The following is a 21,733-nucleotide window of genomic DNA, read 5'->3' on the forward strand; positions in this document are numbered from 1 at the left end:
GGGCTGTCAAGGGGCAGGCTGATACCCTCTTACAGCTGTCTCCAGAGGAGCCCAGCTGAGTCCCCCAGGGGCTGAACCCCGGCCCCCACACAGCTGTGGGGCGGGCCGAGAAGGGGTATTGGGGGGCACTGCAGGAGGCAGCAGGTCTGCTAGTGAATTACGAATACAGAGGGGGCACCTAAGGTCCGTGCAGCCTGGTTTTCCTGGGTGTGTGAATGTGTGCGTGTGTTCTTGCACCTCCCTGACTCTCCATGAGTGTGGCCTTTATGGTTCAGGAAGTCCAGCTGTGTATTCTTAATAACATTAACGACAGCAGCAAACATGCTTCTTTAGCACACGTGAAGCTTTGTGCTAAGTGCTTAAAATGCATGCATTCTCACTAGGTAGTTACCATTACTTTCCCCATTTTCTGACAAAGCAAGTGAGGCTTGATTTGAACTCACCCGTAGTAAAGATCTGGTAGGCCTGGAACTTGAGCACAGGCTCCTCTGCCCAAAGTGCCCACAGTCTTAATCACTAGTGTGCAACTTCTGTGTGAGGTGTATCCCTGTGACCCTCATCTTGAGACCCAGGTGTCCATATATGTGGCCTGATTGTTGTAGAGATGTGGGTGCCTGTGGATGGGCATGTCTGCCCGTGTGTGTGCTGTGCAGGGCCTCAGCCAGTCAAGTGCAAGAGCGGCGGTGGGTCTGGCTTGCAGTTCCAGAGGGCAGGCAAGGACACAGGTGATACCCAGAGTGAGGAAGAAGAGCTGGGCTCCTGGAAGGACCCTCCCTGCCCCAGCCTCCCCCTTCAATGATGCTGTGGAAGGGCATGAAGGAGGAGAAGCTAAAGGTGCCATGAGCCTAAGAGAGAGGAGCCAGAGCCAGAGACGGTGGCCAGTGGCCAGTAGTGGGAAAGGGAGAGGAGAAGAGAAAGAAATCCTGGGGGAGATGGAGGAGAGGCCTCCCATGTCAGGCTCCTGAGTGGAGGAGGGATGAGCTGGGCTAGAGGAGGGGGAGGAGGGAACAAGAATTGTGATGGGAAGAGACAGCTGGGGAGGGGGTGGATGGAGGGGGGCAGAAAGGAAGAGAGACATATGGGAGGCTCTTCCCCACGCCTCACTGCTTCTCCCATTTATTGTGTCCCTTAGAGGATCTACAACAGTGGCTGGTGAGGTAGCTACTCTCAGTTCAATGCCTCTGCTCTGCCCAGATCCCCGCCCACTCTCTCCATAGGCTGCTGAACCAGAGGGCTGGGTTACCATGGCAACTGTGAGACCTCTGGATAGCCATAGGCGGGCCAAGCTGGTCACTGCTGCTCCTAGGCTTCTGTGCTGTGGTAGTGGGAGGGGAAGGCTCCATCTGGCCCAATCCCCACCCGTCCACCCCATTTTCATTGGGCCTCCAGAACTGAGATGCACCACGCAGTCCAGGTGGGGGGTTCCCTCTCTCTCTCTCTTTCTCTCATACACACACACACACACAGAAGCCTGGAGCCAGGATAAAGAATGAACACTTCTTAAATTGCAAGAACATTTAACCAATAGTGTAAAGTTCTGCCTGGACTTCAAGTTTAATTCACAAAAGCTGCATTCTCTCAGCTCCTCGTCATGCTGGAGAAAGTCTCACCTTAGCCCTCAGAGAGGCAGGAGGTAGCAGGGGCACCTATGCAGGTTTGGAGGCCAAGGCAGCCTGGAGGGAGCAGCAGAAGACCAGCGCATGGGCTCACCCACTGCCCAAGCTGCAGTCAGGAAGCTAGAGTAGGACAGCAAGTCCCTTTGGTGAAGTTGTCTTAGGGACTCCCACACTAAGAAAATGCCAGACTGGAAAGGTGTCAGAAGTCATCCAAGCCAAATGAGGATTAGATTAGGTAATCCAGACACAGGGAGCAAGGGATTTGCTCCAGGTGACAGAGGTATCCTGTGGCACAGCTGGGACTAGGGCCCAGGTCTCCAGACTTCTGCCCAGGGTTCTCTCCCGGCCCACACCAGCCATCCCCAGAGCTCCTCAGGCCTTCACTGCTCTGGGCCTTGGAGGCCACCGGTTGCGTAGGAAGAAAGCCTCTTGGATAGAGTTCCTAGTCTGTCTTGCTAGTGGGAATTGAAATCTTGAAAATGCAGTAGTCCTACAATGGGGAGATTACAAGCCTCCGAATGAAAATACAGCCTCGTTGCTAATTACCACCTTAATGCACTACAGGTTGAAAACCTTGAATTAAAATCTAAACTGAGGGGGAAGCTGCACCCTCATTCACTGTGTCACCCAGCCATCATCCACGCTCCACACACACACACAGGGCCCGGCACTGGCTCTGCAGATCTCAGCGTCCTGGTCATTTGGGATGGGGCGGGAGGTGGAGAGTTTCTGTGCACGATCTGCGTGAGAGGGCACCCCTCTTCCCAGATAATGATCAGCATCTAACTTCGGAGCATGCCTTGAGGGTCCAGCAAGTTTGGGGATATTTGCGTGGTCATACAAGGGAGTGTCTGGCACCAGAAGGTGCTCAGTAACCACCTAGTGAATGGTACCGCCGCCTCCTGGGTGGTGCCCCCCACCCACCTACTCCGCCATTCTGCGGCCCCAAGCGGCTCAGAGGAAGAAGTGGGCGTGGTCCCCGGACCCGGGGCCGCTCGAGGTCAGCCGGTCACAGCGAGCCTTGTAGAGGTCGCGCTCCCTGGCCAGGCGGGCTACCTCGGCCCTCAGCGCGTCCAGCTGGGCGGCCAGGCGGGCACGCTCGGCCTCCAGCCCGCGCCGCTGCTGCAGCCGCTTGGAGCGACAGGCCTGCGCGTAACCGCGGTTCTTCAGCGTGCGGCGCCTCTGCTTCAGCCGCAGCGCCTCGTCGCGCCCGCAGCCCCGCAGCTGCCGGTTTAGCTCCCGCACAGACATCGACACCAGCGCCGCGTCCGAAAACCGCTCGGCCAGCTGCAGAGGAAGCGGGCAGAGACCTGGTCAGCGCCGGGTGCTACGCACTCCATACACAGGTCCCGACGCCAGAGTGGCCCTGCCCCCGGGGAGGCTCCACCCCCGGCTCCCACCTTTACCGGCAGGCTCGCCCTGCCACTGAATGGATCTCGCAGTCCAGACCCCGCCCCAGTCCCAACCCGCCTGGGGCCACGCGGTCCTGGCTAAGGGGCTAGCGCATCTTTGGCTCCGCCCCACGCGGCAGGCCCCGCCTCCCACGGTCAGGCGAGCCAATGGCGCACCAGAGCCCGCACCGCCCCTCCGCGGTCCTCAGCATCCGGCTCCAGGCCCGCGTGACCTGCGGGCCCGCGCCCAGACGGACCCCGCCCCTCCAACGCGCCTCTCTCCCCTGTCCTGAAGGCCGCAACCCTGTGACCCTCAAAGGATTTGGATTACATCCTAATGCCCTCAACACCCCCATCTGTGTCTATAATTAATAGGATGAGTCCCTATTCTTCCTGAGAAGGTTGAGGGCCGTGGAAGCACGAAGTCTTGAAAGGGCCAGCCTCATTCCGGTTCCCACAGTCATAACTCCGCTCCCTTCTACGCACAACCCTTTTCCTGGTGTCCACAGACACGGTATCATTTACCTCCTCGTAAACAACCGCTCCCTGACGCCCTTTCGTTCTCAATCCTCCCCTTTCGGTCCTCTTCTAACCTTATCTTCTTCTTCCTCCTGGTTCAGCCTACTCATTTCTCATCATTTGGAAAAAAGGGAGGGCGGAGGACGTAGTGTTCTCTATCTGATTTCTTTCAAGGGCCCTTCTTCCCTTCTGCCTTCTGTCTCTTTCCCAATCTGTAACCCCCTCTGGGAACTCTCCTCCCTCTTGAACTGCCCTCCTCCCTCAGCCTGCCTCCCCTCAGACTGGCTCACTGATCACTCACCTGGGTATGCTGGGCTCCGGTCTCCTCCGGGCTCCCTGGGTAGTAGCCATGGGGCCCCTCACCAGGGACTGGGCTCTGACCCTGCAGCAGCTCCACGGCCTCCTCCGGACTCAGCCCCAGTGCCTCCCCAGCCCCCAGCTGTTGCTGTAGGGTGGCCAGCCAGTACAGCTCCTCCAGGCCTGGCCGGGGTCCCTCGGTGGCCCCCACCATGCCTGGCTCACTGAAGGTGGGTGAAGGAGGCACTGAGCTGTAGGGGGTGGAACCCAGTGAGGCTGTAGGAGGGGCAGATCGCCCCTCCGAGGGTTCCCGCTTTACCTCAAACTTCATCAAGTCAAAGTCATTGACATATTCCATGGCCAGGGGGCTAGGTGGCAGTGCCATTCTGGGGCTGGATTGGGAGGGGTGCACCTGCAAAAGAAGAGGAGAGGTTTGGAGCACCTGGAGGCTGCCTGCCAGCCTCCTTTCCCAAAACTTGCTTCCCCTGAAGCCCAAGTGCCCTAGAGCCAGAGTTCTGGAAAGCCGGGGAGATGTGCAGCTCTGCTCCCTACATAGTCACCTCCGGGCTGGGGGCAACTTTTTAGGTGGCAGGGGCTCCTGACCGGTGGCAAGCAGCTTAAAGGCCTGGATGAGGAAGAGGATAACACAGCCTCTGGCCCACTGGTGCCTCTGGGATCTATGAAAAACAAGAGGAAGATGGCAGTGCTCCCAACTTTAATGCTGGGACGTGCTGAGAGGCTCTGTCATCTCAAGAGACATCATTTCATTTCCAAGCAATTTAAAAGATTTGCTTAATTAACTGTGATAGAGTATGTGTATATTTTAGGACAATGGGAAGTCACGTATGCTGTGATTTTTAATCTATGAGGATAACGTGCGTGATACCTCTCTCTCAGAGCCCCAGGCCAGAGCCTTGCACATAGAAGACCCTCAGTGCACATCTGTTCTATGGATTAAGCAATTAGTGAATACCTTTTATAGGAGCAAGAGACTTTCCAAGGAAAAAAAGAAAGGTCCTCAAATCAGTTCTAGAAAGATCAGGACTGAGTGCTGACAATCTTTCCCCAAGGCCAATCTCTCCAAGGGGAATGAACCAAGACTGGTTTTCCCCCTCTACTCAGAACCTGCTCTGTTGTGTGAACTTGAGCAGACCCCCTTCCCCTTTCTGACCCCAGTTTCTCCTTCTATCCAAGGAAGGAAGTTAGACTTTAACAGTTCCCAAAGAGTGTTCTGTGAAGCACTAAGTCTGAAAAACACTCAAGAAGAGGTCTATGCTCAGATAATTTTGAGAAATGCTGCCTCTCATCCCCACCTCTTGCAGATTCACAAAGCACAGCAGCATATTAATCTGAGAAGTCCTTCAGTAACTATCTGTTCAACCTCAACACAGAGTGCCTCGAACTTATGTCCTCAAGGACCTCTCCTCTGTCTTATCAACCATGGAGCGGGTGCTCATCTAGGAACCTCTGGCTAGATGACCTCGGAGATCCTTCCCAGCCTGGAAGTCCCAAGCTCTAGCCCAGTTCCAACAGCCCCACCACCAGCCCCAGGAGAGGCAAGGCGGGGCTTAGCGTTTGGCTCCATCTTGATGCCCCAAGCCTAGGTAGCCCTCTTTCCAACCACATCTCAGGCCCCCAGGCTCTGCCCAGAGAGTCAGGAAGAAGGACCAGGCTTCTCTCTTTTCCTGTCCCAAGGAACCAGGGAAGGGTTTTTGCCCATCTATTGAGCTCCCTACCCTTGACAGGACAGAGGGGATGGGAACAAAGACACAGATTGAAGGAACTGACCCTTGGCAAGGAGGAGACCGTGAGCCCCTGAAGGAGGTGTCCAGAGTGAATTGGATGAAGAGATAAGTAAGGGGGTTGTTTATCTTTCTGAAGTGATAGCAGTGAGGGACATAAGGCCAGTCTGGGTGGGAGTGGAGCAGAGGACAGAAGTGTGAAGGTCCCTGAAAACAGGCAACAGAGAGCAGAGAGCAGGTGTTGGAGGAGGGGGCTCTGGGTGAGCAGCCTGGCACCTAGGTGGGCCGCGGACATACTCACTTTAGGGATGGCAGAGATGATGTGGTCAGTGTCAGAGCCAGGTGGGCACAGCTTCCCCAGAGACTGGAGGCCCCATTGAGCAGGGCCTGGCGGCTCTGTGCTCAGAACAAGGGGCTGTGGGCACAGAGCCCAAAGGGCACTCTTAAAGGGCCAGCGCTCTGAGGTCATCTGTGGTCCTGAGGCCTCCAGCCAATGAGGTAAGGGGATCATTTGCATATCTCATTGTCCTGGGGGGTTGGGGGGAGTGAGGGGGAGGACATGTATGCCTATGCCTGTTCTCAAGGAAGGAAAGGGGGCATTTTCCCCAACAAAGCTCCTCACTGATGGTCTGACTCAGATGTGCTCAGCCTCCCAGTACAGAGAGCCACATTGGCCCCAACCACCACCCTCATATGAACACAACCCTCAGCCCTTGGTGACTGAGAGACGGGGACCGGAAGAGAGGACCAGACAAGCTCCCAGCGCCCTTACCCTCCAAGGCTCTGCAGCCTCTTGTCAGTGTTTTTGGGGTGTACAAGCTCTCTCCAACCCCCTCTCACCTGGCCTGTTGGGTCTGTTTCCTGTTTCCAGGAATTCTCACATTTCTGCCCCCTGCCTCACGCCCATCACAGCCATTGCATCAGAAAGATAAGCAACCCTCCCCACGGTGAGTCTCCAGGACTCGGCCATCCAATCCTCAGGCTCTCCCACTCTGAATGACCCAGCCCCAGGACAGGCAGCCCAGCTTGGGAGAAGGAGCAAGAGAAGGGAGAACGAGGAACTCTGCTCCTTCCTTCCGGGCCACCGCAGGACACAAATCTGATCACCACCAATCCATCCAAGACACTTTTGTAACTGCCCTCACATGCCCTCTGCTTCCTCTCACCTTTTCCTTGTGTGTCTCCATCCCTCCCTTTTCCTCTCTGGCTCATCCTGGTTCCCAGATGGCTGGACAGTGACCTACATTTTTAGCCTAATCCCCTAACACCTCTTAGAGCTATCATCCCTGAGTAGAAGTTGGAACAGGGATACTAGGAATTAGCCAAGGAGATGTTTAAACCTGTCTGAAGCTGTTTAAATGGGGTCTGTACTAGAATAGAGCTCCAAGAAAAAGCTGGTGGATTCAGACGATCTAAGGCAGTGATTCTCAAAGTGTGGTCCCCAGAGCAGCAGCATCACCTGGGAACTTGTTAGAAGTGCAAATTCTCTGACCTCGCCTCAAAGCTACTGAATCAGAAACTCACTGGATGGGGCCAAAAAAAATCTGTGTTTTAATAAGCCCTCCAGGCAATTTTGACGAACACTTAAGTTTGAGAACCACTGCTCTACAGACTGCCTATGGTCAACTCAGCTTCCCTTGGTGCGTGACACTGTGTGTGTGTGTGTGGTCTCTCCTGCCATGCTCAGTACACACATGTAACAAGACCTAGATCAGACGACATCTCTCTCTGCCCACACTTGGCCTCCATTTTTTGGAGAAGAGACCATTGTCATTATTCAAGTAGAAAGGCTTCCCAGTGTGATTGCCTGAATCTAGTGCTGTTTTTGCAGAAACAGCAAAAAGCCCAAGGCCTGGGAACAAGGCCACAAAGTGGGAATGGGGAGCAGGGAGAAAGGGAACCCCATACACATGCCCATGGAATGTGGGTCTAAGGCAAACAGGCAGAAAAAAGACCCCAGAATTTCCCTGGTTGAAGAAGGAATAGGCGGTGTTGATGAAGCCTGATCTGGCCTGGCCAGACACTTGCCCCCCAGCAGATGTCAGGTCTGCACTGATCCTCTTGTTTACTGGAGGGCTCAAAGGAGAGGTGGGAGGGCTAAGCTGCTAACGGGCTAAAGGAGTCAGACTAAACAAGCTCAGGCGCGTTGAGCTGCTCAGGGCTCAGACCAGGCGCCACTGACCAGGGAAAGGAGTCTGAGGAGTGAGGGCTGGGCCAGGGGAAGGACCAAGGACACAGAAGCGAGGCTGTGACAGCCAGAGGGGACCCAGGAGGTGGTTAATGGGTTCTCTTGGTGGCAGCCAGGGCTGGTGGGGGCGAGGGGGAAATGAATGCTGAGACTGACTGGCTCAAGGACATATGGGGACAGGGAAATAGGGATGAAAAAGATGAAGCCAGGTGGACTCTGGGAATGACAGAACAGAGGAAGGGAGGCAAGAAGACTTAGCAAAGGAGGCAGCAGGTATAGATCTGGGATAGAGGGCATAACAAGTCAGGGACTCTCCAGGGACTGGGAATGAAGGAGGCAGAGGGACATAGGCACATGGATGGACAAAGGGCCCTGAGGAACTCAAAGAGAGGAAGGCTTCTGGGAGGGGACCAGGAAGGAAATAAAAGATAACAAGAGAGGTGATGGGAGCAAAGGAGGAGAAGACAAAGTGGTAGCAGAAAGGGCCAGAGGGAAGTAAGATTGGGGACCAAACACTAGAAACAAATCCAGAGGAATAGACAGATGGATGGTCAGGCCACAGAGAGAGAGCAGTGGCCACAGGGTGAAAAAGTAGAAAGATATGGACAGAGGGATACTGGACCATGGGGAAAGACAGCCTCCATGGCAGGCAAAGGGCCTGGAGGAGTGGGGTACAACACAAAAAGGAAGGAGAGGAGAGGGGACAGACAGTAATCCAGAGTGCTATCACCAGCTCCTCTGTCCTGCACCCCCATTTTCAGAGCCCCGTAAGACCTTTATCATTCCTCGTTCTGGCTTTTGGTATCTAGATCTTCAGTAATGGATCCCAATCCTCAAATCTTGTACATTCATTTGATGAACATTTATTAAACACCTGCTCTGCCCCGGGCACTGTGCTAGGCTTAGGGACACCTCAGTAAATCAGACTGACACTAGCCCTGCCATCATGGAGCTTACAGACTGAAACAGAGAAACATCAGTTTATTGCCCTTGGGCCCAGACAAGAGTGGCCCCTGCCCTGGGCCCTGCACTTTGGAAGCCTCCACTCTGTCCCTTGTCTGGCTGTGTGCCATGGAGTGAGGAGTCCAAGCCTTCTCTGCCCACACCCCAATCCCCTTCTGAACCACACTCCAGACACCTAGGAATTCCCTGCCCAAAGGGCCCCAAGCCCACTTCTAGGGTTTGCCCTCCCAAGAGTGGACCACACTACGCATGCACACATCCCTAGACTCAACACATGGCCAAGGGGCGGCTGTTTGAAGGAGGTTGTGGGCAGATTTGGGATGTGTAGACAAGGAGTTCCACACATGCGCACATGAGGCCGTTCACAGTACACAATGGTGTCAGGAGTGGGATAAGAAATGGGCCCAAGGGCCACTGGCCAAAAGCTACCTGTCCCTACACTACCACATTCTGCTGTGGAATCCTGAGGACCCCAAATAATATCCAAATTTGAACCAAAGTCCAGACCATTATGTATATATTTGTCAAGGTAGAAGAATAGAACATATTTTATTTAACAGTTTGTTCGCTTGAGTTACACATTTTAAATATTTAAACACAAGGTTTGTGAGTCTCTATCTGTACTCCTACTCCAGGCCCTGCATATGTTAGGAATGGGCCTACATGAAAATAAACCACTACAACTGAGATGAGTGCAATGAATGAGAAGGGCAGGGGGCTATGTGATTGTATTTCATGAAGACCTAATCTAATGCTGGGGTGTGGGAGGGAGAGACATTGTGGGGACAGTTTGCCTAAGGAAGTCACGTTAAACTGAGACTGGTCAGGTGAGTAAGAAGTAACCATGCCTGGAGGTGTGGAGAAGGTGAGGATTCCAAGCTGCAGGAACAATATATGCAAAGACTCTGGGCGGGAGAGAGGCAGACGTGTTCAGGAAACTGAAAAAAAGACCAATGTAGCCAGAGAGTGAAAACCAAGGAAGGTGGGAAGAATGGTGGGCGGTGAGGGTAGAGAAGTTGACAGGGGCCAGATCTCGCAGAGCCTTGTAAGCCAAGTTGACGATGTGGGCTTTATTCTAAGAGCAGTGAGAAGCTACTAAGGGATTTTCAGCAGGGACATGATATGATCAGATTGTGTTTGAAAAGATCCCTTTGGATCTAGCATGGAGGAGGGCAAAAATGGACTCAGAGTCAGATAAGAGGGTTAGTGCAGTACTCAAGTTGAGTTTGGGAGATATCTTAGGCTAGAAACAAACTCCAAGATGGAAACTTGTGTACAGGTGGTTTATTGGGGAAGACTTTCAAAGGGAGTGAGAGGAGCAGACTGGGCAGAGGGAGAAGTTGAAATGCATTGCAGTTGCAAAAGAGGCTTCAGCTGATCCCATAAGAGGTCTGGAATTGATTCAGAGTCGTCCCAAATCGAGGCAAGGGGGCCAGGCCTTTGCACCCCTGCAACAACCAGTCACTGGATACACGCTGCCCCAGGAAAGGGGTGTTGCATTTGGCAAGGCAGCTGCCTTCAGCCACGGGTAGTTCTCAGGGAAGCATTCAGCTATGAGCCATCAGCAGCCAACACTCAGCAGCTGGGACAATCAGCGCCATGATCCTGAAGGGGAGATCTGGGCAGCACCCCACAGCATCCACTTGCAGGGGGGTCTGTGAGACATCCAAAGGCCAAACCCAGAGAGCCCTGGGAAGGAGAAAAATGCAGACCAAGGCAAGGCTGGTCACATCCTGCCCCCTGGTGGTGCGCTGTGGACACTGGGCCAGGCTGGGAGAGAGCCAAGGAGCTGCCCAAAAGTGTGTGGCAGATAAGGGGAATCAGCAGCGCAAGGAAATCCTCACAGGAGCCCCTTGCTCAGGCTGCCTCAAGTTGAGGAAGGAAGGAATGGGGGCAGATTCAGAGTCATAGGACTCGTTTATTCTTTCATTCAACCAACATTTATTAAATGCCTAGTACAGGCCAGATTCTGCTAGAAGCTAGGATAAAAACAAGACTAAAATTTGGATCCTTCTCTCGAGAAGCTAACACTCTAGTGAGCATTACAGAGATAGAAAAACAACTATAATCAAGTGTGATAAGTACAAAACTATAGGTACGTACACAGTTTAGAACCAACAGAGATGAGATAGATGTTAATTCTAAGGGGCAAAATGACTTCATGTAGGAGGTGATGTTAATTTAAGTCTGAAGGGCAGAAAGAGTTCACGGAAGTGCTCTGGAAACTGCGGAGCACGGTATGTGGGCGAGAAGGTGGCAAGTAGGGAGGTGAGGTGATAACGTGGGATAAATAGGAGCTGGATTAGGAAGGGTGTCAGTCGCCACGTGATAGGAAGCCTTGAAAGGATTTTAAGCCTCAGAATAATATGATCTCTTTTTTAAAAAAAATGATAAATCAAAGGGACAGCATAGAATTGCAGGGGGGAAAAACAGTTTGGTAGAGTCAGAAAGACCTAGATTCAGATTTCGTTTCTCCTACTGACCAGTTGTGTGACTTTGAGCAAATGACTTAACCTCTTGAAGCCTCAGTGGCCACATCTGTAAAACAGGGTGGTTGAAACTGAATGAGAGTATGCAGGTCAAGCTGTTGGCAGGGAGCCTGGCACCTTGTGTCCACAGGATAAACATTATCCCTCTCTCTTAATTTCCCAAAGTGAACTTGAGTGCAGATTTTGGAGGGTAGCTTGGTGGGAGGGAGAGGGGGTGGCATTTGGAGACACAGAGGGCCAGGAGGTGACTTGGAAGCTGTCACCTGAAGCCAGGTGAGAGAGAAGCCTGAGCTAAGGCAGTGGCCATGGGGATAGACACAGCTCTGAGAGCTAACTGTGAATTACAGATCCAAAGGTCCTGGTGTCTGATTGGCTACGGAGGATAAGAAAGGAATAGTCTAGACTGATTCAGGTTCCTCTGGGGCAAATGGCTAGATGGCAGTGCCATTCCCTGAGATAGGGAGCCACAAAAGCAGGCGCAGGATTATGGAAGAGATGATGGCCTTTGATCGGTCGACCGTGCTGCCACCAGTGTGCAAACCTTTAGGTTCAAAGGGTGGCCAACGAGGCAGCTGTTTGCAGCAGGGTAGGTGTGGACAGAGCTTGGATGTAGGACTGGAGGGAAGAGTCCCATACATACGCATGAGTTTGGAGGCCCGATGGAGCCTAGGTGGAAGGGATGAGGGCCAGCAGCAAGCCCAAGGCTGAAGGCCCGCTCTCCTTGCCCACTGTGTTCCAGCACAGACCTCTGAGAAATCTGAGAATCAACACTGCTTCCGTTGCAAATCCACTTAAAATTAGCTTGAGCAAGAGAAGAATTTTATTGACTCCTGTAAGTGAAATCATGAATCTGTCAGTCCCTCTGCTCTGCTTCCTCTAGACTGGCTTCTGTCTCAGCTAGCTTCCTGCTTTGCAGTGACAAGCTGACAACCAGCAGCTCCAGGCATGTATTCTACCAGCTCACCAACCCCAACAGGAAGAAAGCTAATTTTCAAAGTTTACAGAAAAAGCCCCAGAGAGAGACCTCATGCCCATCCCTGAACATTCCCAATTGCTATGGCCAGAGAGAGAAACACACATTGGCCTACCTCCAGGAGACCCACATGACCACACAGACTGAGGAGGTGGTTCCAGGAACGGAACGTCGGAGCGCTGTTATCAGAAAGGGGCAGATGCCTACCATAGACATGCTGAGTTTGAGGTGCTTTGGCGTTTGGGGTGATATCTAGTGGTTTCAAGTTGAAGAGAAATGTCTGGATGGAGATATAACTTGAGAAATTACCCGAGGACTTTATGGTGGTGGTTGAGTGGGGCAGATGAGTCCTCCAGAGGAATGTGGAGAGAGAATGACCAGGGCAGAGGCTCAAAGAAGAGACTCGGGGGTGGAGAGACACCACCATTTCATGGTAAGGCATAAGGGAGCCTGATCAGGGGGAGAAGACACAGGGATTGGGGAGTTGGGGACTGAGGGGACCTTAGTATTGGGGCCCTTAGCATTGGGGCCCTGGAAAACTGAAGATCCTAGGGCTCAGAGTGCCCAGTCCCCAGGAAGAAGAGTACAAGCAATGCCATCACCACCCCTGCTTCCAGACTTCCAGCCCCCGTGGGCTCCTTTCCCTGGCCTCGCTCCTCATTCCTGGAGCTTGTTTGCCACCTAATGTCTCCCAGTTGCTACCTTTCAGGAGCAAGAGTCCTCAAAGTTACATCATTTGCAGCGGGCGAGGTGGAGCAGGGGGCGGGGCCTCGAAGAGGAGAGAGCCGAGGTGAGGACCCAGTCTTCCAATGAGAGAGATGGGTTTGGGGGCTAGGATGCAGGGGGTGGGGCGGCGGCAGGGCGGACCTTGGGCCCGGAGCCCGGGGGCCGGGATTGCTGGCCTGCTGGCGGGGCGGAGAGAGGGTCGTGCAGGACGTGCTAGGTTCCGCCCTTGCGCCCTCCCGCCTCCTTTTTAAGCGCCTCCCGCCGAACCTCCGCTCCCGCTCGCTTCGCCGCGCTCCCTCCTTCCCCGCCTTCCATATCTCCCCGGCTCCGCTCGTTCTCGCGGTCACCCGGCAGCCCCCGCCCAGGTGCCATGGCCGCTGTGTACCGCCCCGGCCTGCGGTGAGTGACCCCCAGCCCGGGGCCGACCCGCACCTTCCGCCGCGCTCGCCCCCCGGGGCTGCCAGTTGCGGTCTCCTGCTCGCCCACCTCCGCCCTGTTTCCCATCTGAGGAGGAGGCGGGCAGGGGGCGAATGTGTCTTGATCCCTGGCCTCGCCGGGCGTACGTCTCGTATCGCCGGAGATCCGGGGCGGCCTCAGCCCTCTGGGTCTCTGGGTTTCCGTCACCTCCTCCCCCTCCCTGCTCTGCTGATCTCTGTCCTCGCGGTCTCTATCTGCCACTCTCAGAACTTCCTTCTCCCTCCTCGCTCGCCCTCGCCGAACCCATTCTCCGTGTTTCCTCCTCTCCTTTACAGATGTAACTCCTGTGCCCCAGGTTGCGATGAACAGCAGTAGGGCCCTGGGGTCAAGGGTGCATGAGCCTCTGGGGATTGATCTCAGAGCTCCTTAAAGAAGGTAGAAGGTAAACATCCATTCCCCGGCCTCCCCCGCACTGGAACCTGGCGGGAAGCGGGACCCAGCCAGAGGGACCTGGGGCCAGGAGAAGGAGAGAAACAAGGTGGAGGAGGGGGCCAGGTTGCCTTCAGTTCTTCTACGGCTGGCTTCATCTCCTGTCCAGGACGGGAGACCCTAGGCCCTGCTTGCCTGCCCTCTCCCCCTTTTCACAGCTTGCTGTTTTCCCTCTGTAGCCCCCATTCTCCCAGCTTTTGTCCCAGAGTCTGAGCTGACCCCATGCTTCTCCCACAGCTGGTTCCACTTGCCCAGCCATTGTGGGTGGTGTCTGAAGCATAGGAAAAGGAGAAGGTCCCACTCAGGGGACTGGAGGGGAGTGGAGCAGCTTCTCAAGAGACTCCCTCAGCCAAGCTTTCCCTGGAGAGAGGCTCTCGCCAGGACTATGTGCCTTTAAACTTAGTGCTCAGAGGGGCCGGCCCGTGACCTAGTGGTTAGGTTCTGGGCACTTCACTTCAGAGACCCAGGTTCGCAGTTTCAGATCCCGGTTGTAGACCTACACCACTCATCAGCCATGCTGTGGTGGCGACCCACATGCAAAAATAGAGGAAGATAGGCACAGATGTTAGCTCAGGGCAAATCTTCCTCAGCAAAATAAAATAAAATAAAATAAGTGCTCAGGGAAAACCTCTCTGAGTCAGGAACAGACCCAGGTCCCAGGAACGCTCCACTTCTGTCTTTGGGGCCACACTGGGTTTCCCTCCTGCTCTGCCCAGTGGAAGCTTCCCCAGCTCCCACTCCAGCCAGGCTCCGGCCCCCACATGCATGGTCTGAGCTTTCTCCCTTCCCGGGCTCACACCCTCTGAGTCTGAGCCTCCTGAGGTCTGATATTGCACCCTACCGCCAACACCCAAAGCTCTCTAGGCATGTGTCCTCTAGGAAAGAGAGCCTGGGGACAGACAGGGTCACATGGTCCTGGGTGTGTGGGGTACAGTTTCTGGTGGGTGAGGCTCTGGCATAGGAGAAAGGCAGCTTCCCTCTCTTGGCCTTTGCTCTCTCTGGGTCACTCCACCCTGGGTCCAAGCCAATCAGAGCAGACCCTGCTTCTCCCTCTCCCAGGGGTTTCAAAGGAGAGCCAACAGGGACCCTGCCCTCCTGGGCATCCAGGCATGAACCCCAGCCAGTGACACTCCCCAATAGTCAGCCTTCCACACAGCTCAAAAATACCTACCCAATGGCAACACTTTAGGCAATCCTTGTCGGCCCAGGTGGGCTGCAGCAGATCCTATGCCTGGAACCTCAGCATCCAGTCACCCACTCTCTGTGCAAGAGCCTGGAACTGGACCATCTAGAATCTAGGAATCTAGAAACCTGGAACTGTACCATCTCAAAGACTGGGTTCTTTGCTTGAGGCTTTCATATTCTTACAGCATACACACCAGAAGAAAAAAAAACAGCTGCCTTTTTAACTTATAAAAACTGTACTTGAGAATGGAAAGAACAGGGATGAGGGCTTCAAACACCAGATGTATGAAGCTGTCACCTGGGCACAGTTGACCAACACTTGGGCCATAGGGCACTTGCTCCTTTGTAAACATTGACCAGACATCATTAAACATGGCCATGGTCTAAGCCCGCAATAACATCAGCGAGCCTGCACATACACTTCCACACAGCCAGGCATGTGCCTTCGTGTTCATTGGGTGAGCCCTGTCCCTTGCTGACCAAGAGATACCCTCACTAAGCATCATAAAGGCCACAAGCTACACGTGGCCTGAACCCATCCCACACACCTACTTCGACCTGCTTTTCATGGTGCCTGCACCCACAGCTGCTTTAGCCTGCTCCCCATCAGCGCAAACTTCCCGTCTGCTCCAGTTGCCCGTCCTCCATGAGAACACCTGGCTCGTTACCTCTCTGTTTCTTCTCCTGCAGGCTTGGCTGGCGTGGGCTGAGCCCCTGGGGCTGGTCATCATGGCGCAGCCTTCAGACCCTGCGAGTATTCAGTGGAGATCTGGGCCAGCTTCCTGCTGGGGTTCGAGACTTTGTGGAGCACAGTGCCCGCCTGTGCCAACCAGAGGGCATCCACATCTGTGATGGGACCGAGGCTGAGAACACGGCCATACTGACTCTGCTGGAGGAGCAGGGACTCATCCGAAAGCTCCCCAAGTACAATAACTGGTAAACTGTGAGCCCAGCGATCGCGAGATGGGGGCAGCTGCTGTACTGAGGCCACTTTGGGTTAACCAAGACAAAATCAAAGTTAGCTAGGCCATCTGAATGGAATGAGCAAGAGTGAGTGCTTTAGGGGAAATAGAATCGGAAGTTATTGGGATTGGTCGGTATTTTTATGTTAAATGAAGCTGATACAAATAAAAGGCTTTGCTATTTTTTTTACTCACAAGTTCAGGGAGTTTTTACCAGGGGTAGAGGCCTTTACAGGACCCGGGTCATGGGAACTACCCCTTAGGTGGGACAAAACCTGGAGGAAGTGACTGAGGAGTGAATGAATGAGAAACAATAGGCCAACAGAAGGCCTAGAGTCACAGCTGGACTTGAAAGAGTGAGTCTGTGGCTGAGGGAGGCTGCTGGCCACCATCTTCCTGATAATCCCGTCTCCCCCAGCTGGCTGGCCCGCACAGACCCCAAGGATGTGGCACGAGTAGAGAGCAAGACGGTGATTGTAACGCCTTCTCAACGGGACACGGTGCCCCTCGTGGCTGGTGGGGCCCGCGGGCAGCTGGGCAACTGGATGTCCCCAGCTGAGTTCCAGCGGGCCATGGATGAGAGGTTTCCGGGCTGCATGCAGGGTAACCAGGGCCAGGACACAGAGGTGGGGGTGCTGAAGGGATGAACAGGTTGGAACCCTTCATCCAGGTGGTGTTTTCCTCCATAGGCCGAACCATGTATGTGCTTCCATTCAGCATGGGTCCTGTGGGCTCCCCACTGTCCCGAATCGGAGTGCAGCTCACTGACTCGGCCTACGTGGTGGCAAGCATGCGTATCATGACCCGGCTGGGGACTCCTGTGCTTCAGGCCCTGGGAGATGGTGACTTTGTCAAGGGTCTGCACTCCGTGGGCCAGCCCCTGACAGGGCAAGGTGAGTGCTGGCTCTGCCCCGGGGAGGGCACAGAGGGCAGCCTACTCTTGGAGGGAACCCCAAATCTTCCCCATCCTGATTAGTGAGACACCTAATTCCCAGGATCTAGGGCAGCAGTCTGGGCTAGGGTGAGGCTGTTGGCAGAGCACTTTGCACAAGATGGGGAAAAGTCAGTTACCCGTGTCCAAGAATAGGGGCATGGGAGCTGAAGGACGTTATGAGGTGGGGGGCTTTAGCCACTCATTGGTACCACCACTGCTCCCAAGTGTCTCTCCTGCCAATCCCTGATCCCTCTGGCCCCTGACACTCCTGTTCCTGGTGCCCCTGCCAGCAGCCCCATGACTCCATTGTCTCCAGGGGAGCCCGTGAGCCAGTGGCCATGCAACCCAGAGAAAACCCTGATTGGCCACGTGCCCGACCAGCGGGAGATCGTCTCCTTCGGCAGTGGCTATGGTGGCAACTCCCTGCTGGGCAAGAAGTGTTTTGCCCTTCGCATCGCATCTCGGCTGGCCCGGGATGAGGGCTGGCTGGCGGAGCACATGCTGGTGAGGGCCTGGTGAGGACCTGGGCAGGGGCGGGGGGCAGAGCAGGGGCGGGGCCTGGCCAGTCAGCCTTAGCCTTGCCTCCCCACTACCAGGTGCCAGGTTGGTGGGCAGGGACTCTGCCCAAATGCCCGAAGCTTTGGCCCCAGGCTGTGGAATGTCGGGGGGCTTCCCCTTGCCACCACCCCAGGCCCAGTGGCAAGGCGGTATATAAACATCTGTCCTCCCCATTAACCCCTAGCTGTCCTTCCCACGCAGACCATGCCTGATCTTTGGTGACCTCCTCCTTGTTCCCTGTCTCCCCAATATGCAGATCCTGGGTATCACCAACCCTGCGGGGAAGAAACGCTATGTGGCAGCTGCCTTTCCCAGTGCCTGTGGCAAGACGAACATGGCCATGATGCGGCCAGCTCTGCCAGACTGGAAAGTGGAATGTGTGGGGGATGACATCGCCTGGATGAGGTTTGACAGCGATGGTGAGAGGCCCTCAGATCATACTCTCGGTTCTGGGTCTTACCAGAGCATAGGAGTCCCCCCTCCACTGCTCCCAGAGCTTTGTCAGTAAGAACCTTTTCCTAAACAACCAACTCTGCCCTGTACCTCCCAGCAGCCCAGCCACCCTAGAGACACAAGGCCTCTCCCCGTCCCCAGGGTCCAGGTCAGGGTGGGGAGGGGTAGAGCAGGACCTTCTGTGGCTGCACCTCTCAACACCTCCTGTTTGGTCCTTTCTTTCACTTCTCCTGACAGGGCAACTCCGGGCCATCAACCCTGAGAATGGCTTCTTCGGGGTGGCCCCTGGCACCTCTGCCACCACCAATCCCAATGCCATGGCCACAATCCAGAGTAACACTCTTTTCACCAACGTGGCTGAGACCAGCGACGGTGGCGTGTACTGGGAGGGCATTGACCAGCCTCTTTCACCTGGCGTCACCGTGACCTCCTGGTTGGGCAAACCCTGGAAACCTGGTATGTAGGGGGCAGTCAGGGGGTGTCATGACACAGCCCTCAGGGCTCAGCACCTTGACGATGTAAAAGCCTTCTCCACAACCTGCAGCCATCTTCCAGGACTCTGGGAGGCACAGGAAGTTGTGAATGTTCGCAGTTTCCAACCCCAGGCAAGGTCTCAGTTCACATCCTAACTCCACCAAGTATTCGCTTTGTGACCTGGCTTACTTGCTTAACCTCCTGAGCATCAGTTTCCTCGTCAGCTGAATGGGGTAGTTATCACAGTACCTACCTCACAAGGTTGTTGGAGGATTCCGTTATATGATGCATGCAGAGGGTTTAGCACAGTGCCAAATACATAGGAAAAGCTAGATACTGTTAAAAAAAAAAAAAAAAAAACCAAGAAAAAGAAAGAGAAGGACTGTTTTGAAAGTTATTACAGAAGGAATTGAGCTCAAAGATCCATAAACTTTGACCCAATAGGAAGGAAGAAGCCTGCCCCTCCCCCTGCCACTTGGCTCCCACCATCCCCTTGGATAATAACCATTGTCTAAAGGTCAGTGTTGTTACCCTCAGCCTTCCCCGGTCCTTCCAACACATACACCCCAGTCCTCCTTCCAAACCAAGTCAGACCAGCTCCTTAGCCTCTCCTAGAAGCTAGTTTCTCAACCCAGCCATTACCCCACGTGCCTTGTAGCCCTGCCCCCTCCCCCAACCCTGCTCTCTGGACCCACAGCTTTCAGTGGCCTTCAGCAGTGAGAGAGCCCAGAGACCTAGGATGGGAGCAAAGAAGCACATGGCAGGGGAGGGTGGCCTTGTGGTCGCTGAAGCCTGTATTCAAGTTGTCCAGGCTGGCCTAGCAGTCACCCTCGTCATCTGCTCACCCTTCATTTTCTCCAACATCATCATTAAGCCTCCTCAGCCTCCCCACCCAATTGAGAAACCCAAGAACCTTTCATATTTCCCCAGGCTAGTCCCCCAACCCTTTCATCATCTCTGGATTCAGGGGTATAACTAGTATGTGTTGTGCCCAGCTTCCGTTCCCAGAATTATACCCTGTGCTAGGCTCCTGAATTGGGGGCTGATGAAAGTACAAGACAGAAGTGGAAGGGATGGCTCTTATTGATGGTGGAGGCAGGAGCTGAGGGGCAGGAAGAGGGCAGGGAGTGCTGGCTCTGTGACTCCCTTGCCCCCCTGGTCTGACCAGTAACCTCCAGCAGAGAAGGCACCACGTCAATTCAGGGCCCCCATGATGGTGCCTTGCACATCTACCACTGACTCAGTCCCAGCCTGTCACTGGGGCACCCAAAAGAGGCCAAATCACCTGGCTCCTCAGGTTATGCCTGCCCAGGTTATGTCCTTGTCTGAGTTCTTCAAGCCCTGTCACTCCATCAGGGTCTGAGCAGACTGAGGGAAATCACCAAAATTCTGTTAGCTTTAAAATCAATTCCTGTTTGCATTTTGATAGTTAGGAGATTCTGTCTTCCCCTGTTTGCTGATGGAAAGTCAATTGACCAAAATGCTGAACTGACAGCCTTAGTTTTCGCTTTAGGTTTGAGCGTTTATTTAAATACTAACCCCGTAAATAAAGAAATAGTTTCTGGGGGGGAAATTCTATTATAATCTTATGCCAATATCAAACCCCATTTCTTTGAGCACTGCTCAATGCCACATGGCTATAGTTTGGCATAAACTTTAGTACCCTGCTGAACCCCAGTTCCTCTCCCACTCTTCTCACATAGCTCAGCTGGCTGAACCATTATGGATAAATAACCCGATCCTTTAGGTGAGATGTCCCTGGCCCCCTTCTCCCTACTCCTTATCACACAAAGTTGCAGGGAGCTGATGAGGCAAAAAGAAATCACGCAAGAGTGCCTGCACCTGCCTACGTTGTTGGCGTTGGACATGTCCTTGCAACTGAAAGTATTTGTATTTCCTCCGCCAGGTGACAAGGAGCCCTGTGCACATCCCAACTCTCGCTTTTGTGCCCCGGCTCGCCAGTGCCCCATTATAGACCCAGCCTGGGAAGCGCCTGAGGGTGTCCCCATTGATGCCATCATCTTTGGAGGCCGCAGACCCAAAGGTAAACCTCAGATAGGCTCCATGCCTTCTCCATAAAGGGTCTGGCTGTAAATCAGGGCCCACCTCCCTCTTGTACTTAAAGCTCAGGGAGCCTCAGCCTAGATCACCACCTGGAGCTGTTTGTCTTCAGAGCTCTGCCCTGGAAAATGCAAAATGGGGGGGAGGCATGGGGTTTGAAAGTGGGACAGCTAAGGTCCTAGGAGACAGAGACTAGGAGTCGGGATCACCAGAAGGGATGGAGTGAGGGTCCAAAGAGAAGCGCTGCCTGTGACCCCGTTCACTGGTATTCTAGGAGTACCCCTGGTATATGAGGCCTTCAACTGGCGCCACGGGGTGTTTGTGGGCAGTGCCATGCGCTCTGAGTCCACTGCTGCGGCTGAACACAAGGGTGAGCGCCCTCCCTTTGCCCCTGTCCCATGTGCCCACATTGCCTCTTCCCTCCCTTCCTGAGCCACATCTTCCTTCTGCCTGCCCCCTCCCACATGTACCTTTCCCCCAGTCCCTTCTCTTCACCCTGCCCGAGGATATTCCAGAACCACAAACATTACACAACTTCTTCCAGCTGCAGCAGGATGCCCCTCTCTTCTCCAGTAAGGAGGAAGATTCCTTACCTAGCCTGCTTCCCTCCCTAGGAAAGATCATCATGCACGACCCCTTTGCCATGCGGCCCTTTTTCGGTTACAACTTTGGGCGCTACCTAGAACACTGGCTGAGCATGGAGGGGCGCAAGGGGGTCCGGCTGCCTCGCATCTTCCATGTCAACTGGTTCCGGCGTGATGAGGCAGGCCACTTCCTGTGGCCAGGCTTTGGAGAGAATGCTCGGGTGCTGGACTGGATCTGCCGGCGGCTAGAAGGGGAGGACAGTGCCCAAGAGACACCCATTGGGCTGGTGCCAAAGGAAGGCGCCTTGGATCTCAGTGGCCTGGGAGCCATAGACACCACCCAGCTATTCTCGCTCCCAAAGGACTTCTGGGAACAGGAGGTTCGTGACATTCGGAGCTACCTGACCGAGCAGGTCAACCAGGATCTGCCCAAGGAAGTGTTGGCTGAGCTGGAGGCGCTGGAGGGACGTGTGCGCAGAATGTGACCTGAGTCCCCTGTAGGAATAGGAGAGCCACGAAGCTTGCAGAAAATATGAGCAATTTGATATTAGTAACATCTTCGGAGTGCCGTGAGACCAGGCCACAGACCTGCCCCCACACGCTGACCAATAATAAGAGATGCTCATTTATTTTGTGTAACATTTGTGCTGTTTTTATTTCCCACCGATCTTCACAGGCTTCCCTCTAACACCAATTTCACAATCTTCTTCCA

The 21,733-nt window shown here is 54.3% G+C and overlaps 2 protein-coding genes across 2 annotated transcripts; one reads left to right on the forward strand and one right to left on the reverse strand.

Annotated features, from left to right (window-relative positions):
* Positions 1-1,530: 1,530 nt before the first annotated feature.
* Positions 1,531-5,998, reverse strand: NRL (neural retina leucine zipper). Its single transcript, XM_070626939.1, has 3 exons — positions 5,867-5,998; positions 3,828-4,235; positions 1,531-2,903 (listed from the first exon to the last, which is right to left on the reverse strand). Exons 2-3 carry the CDS (start codon positions 4,206-4,208, stop codon positions 2,571-2,573), a joined length of 714 nt encoding a protein of 237 aa, XP_070483040.1. The 5' UTR covers positions 4,209-4,235; positions 5,867-5,998; the 3' UTR covers positions 1,531-2,570.
* Positions 5,999-12,986: 6,988 nt separating this feature from the next.
* On the forward strand, positions 12,987-21,660 carry PCK2 (phosphoenolpyruvate carboxykinase 2, mitochondrial). The gene is made up of 10 exons (XM_008539526.2): positions 12,987-13,303; positions 15,686-15,931; positions 16,376-16,560; positions 16,647-16,850; positions 17,208-17,395; positions 17,706-17,868; positions 18,140-18,358; positions 20,283-20,420; positions 20,712-20,807; positions 21,052-21,660. Exons 1-10 carry the CDS (start codon positions 13,275-13,277, stop codon positions 21,504-21,506), a joined length of 1,923 nt encoding a protein of 640 aa, XP_008537748.1. The 5' UTR covers positions 12,987-13,274; the 3' UTR covers positions 21,507-21,660.
* The last annotated feature ends 73 nt before the right edge of the window (positions 21,661-21,733 follow it).

This window comes from Equus przewalskii, chromosome 1 (genome assembly GCF_037783145.1).
Source record: "Equus przewalskii isolate Varuska chromosome 1, EquPr2, whole genome shotgun sequence".
NCBI classification, from domain to species: domain Eukaryota; kingdom Metazoa; phylum Chordata; class Mammalia; order Perissodactyla; family Equidae; genus Equus; species Equus przewalskii.

Excerpts from the sequence above, each read along its gene's own strand:
- PCK2 (XM_008539526.2), top strand. The coding sequence starts at position 13,275 with ATGGCCGCTGTGTACCGCCCCGGCCTGCG. Across the intron at positions 16,561-16,646 it reads GTTTCCGGGCTGCATGCAGG|GCCGAACCATGTATGTGCTT; the intron begins GTAACCAGGGCC and ends TTTCCTCCATAG. Across the intron at positions 18,359-20,282 it reads GGGCAAACCCTGGAAACCTG|GTGACAAGGAGCCCTGTGCA; the intron begins GTATGTAGGGGG and ends TTCCTCCGCCAG.
- NRL (XM_070626939.1), bottom strand. The coding sequence starts at position 4,208 with ATGGCACTGCCACCTAGCCCCCTGGCCATGGAATATGTCAATGACTTT. Across the intron at positions 2,904-3,827 it reads CCGGAGCCCAGCATACCCAG|CTGGCCGAGCGGTTTTCGGA; the intron begins GTGAGTGATCAG and ends CTTCCTCTGCAG.